Consider the following 3,721-nt stretch of genomic DNA (forward strand, 5'->3'; position numbering starts at 1 on the left):
GGGAGACATAGTACATACACAATGGGGGGGGGGCACATGCCTATTATCCCATCTGGGAGACATAGTACATACACAATGGTGGGGGGGGGCACATGCCTATTATCCCATCTGGGAGACATAGTACATACACAATGGGGTGTGTGTGTGTGTATGTGTGTGCACAATGGGGTGTATGTGTGTATGTGTGTGCACAATGGGGTGTATGTGTGTGTGTGAAAATAATGCAAGTGGCCAGAAGAGAGAGAGAAAGAGAGAGAATAATGCAAATGGCCAGGCATAATGGCACATGCCTATAATTCTAGCTACTCTGGAAGCACAGCACAGGAGGACTTAAGTTCAATATTAAACCATGAAAAAAGTGACACTATAGGGCTGAGAAAGTGGCTTAGTAGTAGAGTGCTTGCCTAGCATGCACAAAGCTCTGGGTTCGATTCCTCAGAAAAAAACAGAAGTGGTGCTGTGGCTCAAGTGGTAGAGTGCTAGCCTTGAGCAAAAGAAGCTCAGGGACAGTGTCCGGGCCCTGAGTTCAAGCCCCAGACAAAAGTGTAAGACCCAATACAAAAATAATAATTATACCAGTTTCAGTACTGGAATGAATTTAATGAATGGCTAGAAGCATGGATCAAGTGGTAGAGCATCTACCTAAATAGTAAGATACCCTGAGTTCAAATCACAGTACAAAAAGAAAAAGGTCCTGGCTAGAAAATAACAGTCCTACATAACATTAGCAATTTATGATATATACATTACTGAACTTTTAATATACTTAAATACTGGGCCAGTAGCAACACAATGATGGTATGCATATCAAGAGCACAAACCCAAGAATTTTATCAGACGTTTACTTAAGAAAACTTAAAGAGGCCAAGGATATTTTTAGTAATACAATGCTTGTCCAGCATATAAATGGCTTTAGTTTTAATTCTGATTTAATCCTCAGAAACTCAAGGAAAAAATTAAAGAGGGGAAAAATGACTCATTCTACACATTAGAAAAGACATCAAAATTAACAATACCCAGACATACTACTTCAGTTTCTAATATGTACACCCTCAAAATCATGTCACATTCATTCCCAGCCTTTAAAGTATATGAGCCAAATACAAACCATTAGAAGAAAGAAGAAGGCTGAGTAAAGTGTCCAACAAGTATCTGATGATAGTACGTAACTGTTCTGTGGAAGATGTCTGAATTAAATCTTCAGGGTTTGACGTTTCACTCAGTGTCTTCCGACTTGCACCTACAGCTACTTTGAGCCTCTGCACTGCATTATGGGCCAAATTTAGTTGAAGCTGTAGCTGGATACAATCCTGATAAGCAGAAAAAACTCTACTGTCTTCCTCGACTGCCTTGTCTGGTTTTCGCAAAAAGTACTGTGCATTGTTAGCACTGTTGAGAGGAGGAAGATCTATACTTTGCAAAAGAGCTTCCAGACGATGACAAGCTAAGTTATATCTATAAGGAAAAATAAATTAACATAATAATTCCCATAATGTTCTCTTGATATATACATGTAAGCACACTAAGAATTACAACTCTAAAACATACAAGTATTAAAAAGAATTATTCCATAAGTAAGAACCAGTAGAGCCATGTATTCAATTACATTATTTCATGTAATGGGCTCATGTATCACTTCTTTCCTTTTGTATACGCCTATGGAAAAATATTCCTGCAACATTTTCTTGGAAGAAATACAAACAAGAAATCATATAAAGTACAGATTTTGAGTAAGAGTTAAATATATTTACAATTTTATACTAACCTGCACTGTATATCCTCTTGTAGAGCAACCATCATTGCTAAATGCTGGTCAATTTCTGGCTGGTTTGCAGCTTCTCCCTCTCCCCGTAGAGGATCATGCATTAACTTCAGTTCACTTTCCCAAGGTAAGATATAGGTATGGCCATAGTAAAACCCTAAAGGAATTTTGGCTCTTGCATTTGTACTTCCATAACGTCCAATGACAGTTATCTGAAATTAAAAATATATAAAAAAACATAAAATATAGCCATCATAACTTAAAAAATCTGATCAATGTATTAAAAACATATATCTCTACTTTTTAATGATGTCTAAATATTTTTCATAAATATAGAAAACGTACAAATCACTTCCTGAAATTTTTTTACCTTCATGAATCTGCACACAGGAGGTGGTATTAAGTCATGAAGAATTAGAGAATGAGTGCTTATATCAGTTGCCACTACCAATCGCCTTCCATCTACCTCCTCTCCTAATGTCCAAATGTCAATTGATAAAGAAGCCAAATCTCCACAAGTTGGAATCAATACATCTGTCAACAGTATAGGTCTTCCAAAATCCAGAGTTACAAATCTCCTGGCTCCTATGAAGTAAAGAGAAGCAAATGACCAAAGAGATGTATCCATTAACAAAATGATATAAAATATACTCTGGCCAGGTGCTGTGGGCTCCTATCTGTAATTCTAGCTACTCAAGAGGCTGAGATCTGAGGATCATGGGTTGAAGCCAGCCCAGGCAGAAAAGTCCCCTTGAGACCTATCTCCAATTAACCACCAGAAAACTGGAAGTGGAGCTATGGATCAAAATGGTAGAGAGCTAGCCTTGAGCAAAAGAGTTCAGGGATGGCACTCAGACCCTGATGCAAGCCCCACAACCAACCAAATAACCAACACCCCCCCCACACACACACACACTTTGGAGCTCCTTACTAAATAAAATCAACCTAATTATGAGAAAATAAGAGGAAAAGTACACAAGGAAAATTGGCCTTGTCAATTCTCATCCAAAAGCTTACTAAAACTCCAATCTGTATTAGTTTTGAACCTGAAGATGTAAATCAAGAGTTACAAGAGCAAGAATATTACTACTGAAGCAATCAACTGTACAAATAAGCTTCATTTAAAACATTAGAGTCTAAAAAATCAATAGGCAAGAGGCCAGGAACTGTCACTCCTGTAATCCCACCTACTCCAGAGCCAAGTTTAAAACTAGCCTAGATAAAAAGTAAACCAATCCCTAGTCCAAAGAACATACTGGGCACAGTGGTACACACTTGTAATCAGATAGCTGGCCGTACCCAAGCAAAAAGCACAATGAGAAGCATCTGGAAAAAAAACTAAAGCAAAACACTAGAGGCATGGTAAGAGTGGTAGAGTGCCTGTCTAGGAAGATACTATGCTTTGAGTTCAAAATCCTAGCAATAATGGGATAAAAAGGCACCTAAAGCAGCAAAAGACACATCCTATGTCTTCAGAAACCGCAAATAAAAAATAAATTGATATCTTTCCTGTCTCCTACTCAACACAAGGACAATATGATGAGTAAAACTGGGGGAAGATCATTAATAATGGAAGTCTTCTTCACTGAGATGGCATGAGCGCAGCCAATAGCTTTCTTAGCTATATATTGTCTTTTCTATTTCTAATGCTCAAAATTGAAACAAGCAGGCTAATAAACCATGTAAATGATGAGCAAACAAGCTGCCACTTGAGCTATACTGCCACCACCTATATTTTACACTGAATGAGAAAAAAAATCTGCCAGTACTGCTACTTAATGAGGTTGATTAAAACAGAAAGAAAGAAAGAAAGAAAGAAAGAAAGAAAGAAAGAAAGAAAGAAAGAAAGAAAGAAAGAAAGAAAGAAAGAAAGAAAGAGAGGGGGAGGGAGGGAGGGAGGGAGAAAGAGACAGAGACAGAGAAAGAGAAAGAGAAACAAAGAAAGAGACGGAGAAAGAG

At 37.8% G+C, this 3,721-nt stretch overlaps 1 protein-coding gene across 1 annotated transcript in view; it reads right to left on the reverse strand.

Moving 5' to 3' along the window:
• Positions 1–3,721, reverse strand: part of Birc6 (baculoviral IAP repeat containing 6) — a gene marked incomplete at its 5' end in the record, with an annotated part of 230,437 nt that overhangs the window by 133,707 nt on the left and 93,009 nt on the right. Inside the window, 3 exons of the mRNA XM_013013525.1 lie at positions 1,109–1,455; positions 1,766–1,974; positions 2,133–2,347. Of these exons, the coding sequence (XP_012868979.1) occupies positions 1,109–1,455; positions 1,766–1,974; positions 2,133–2,347 (771 nt within the window). The remainder of the gene's footprint in view (positions 1–1,108; positions 1,456–1,765; positions 1,975–2,132; positions 2,348–3,721) is intronic.

The sequence above is a fragment of the Dipodomys ordii genome, unplaced genomic scaffold, assembly GCF_000151885.1.
Source record: "Dipodomys ordii isolate 6190 unplaced genomic scaffold, Dord_2.0 Scaffold20, whole genome shotgun sequence".
NCBI lineage: Eukaryota > Metazoa > Chordata > Mammalia > Rodentia > Heteromyidae > Dipodomys > Dipodomys ordii.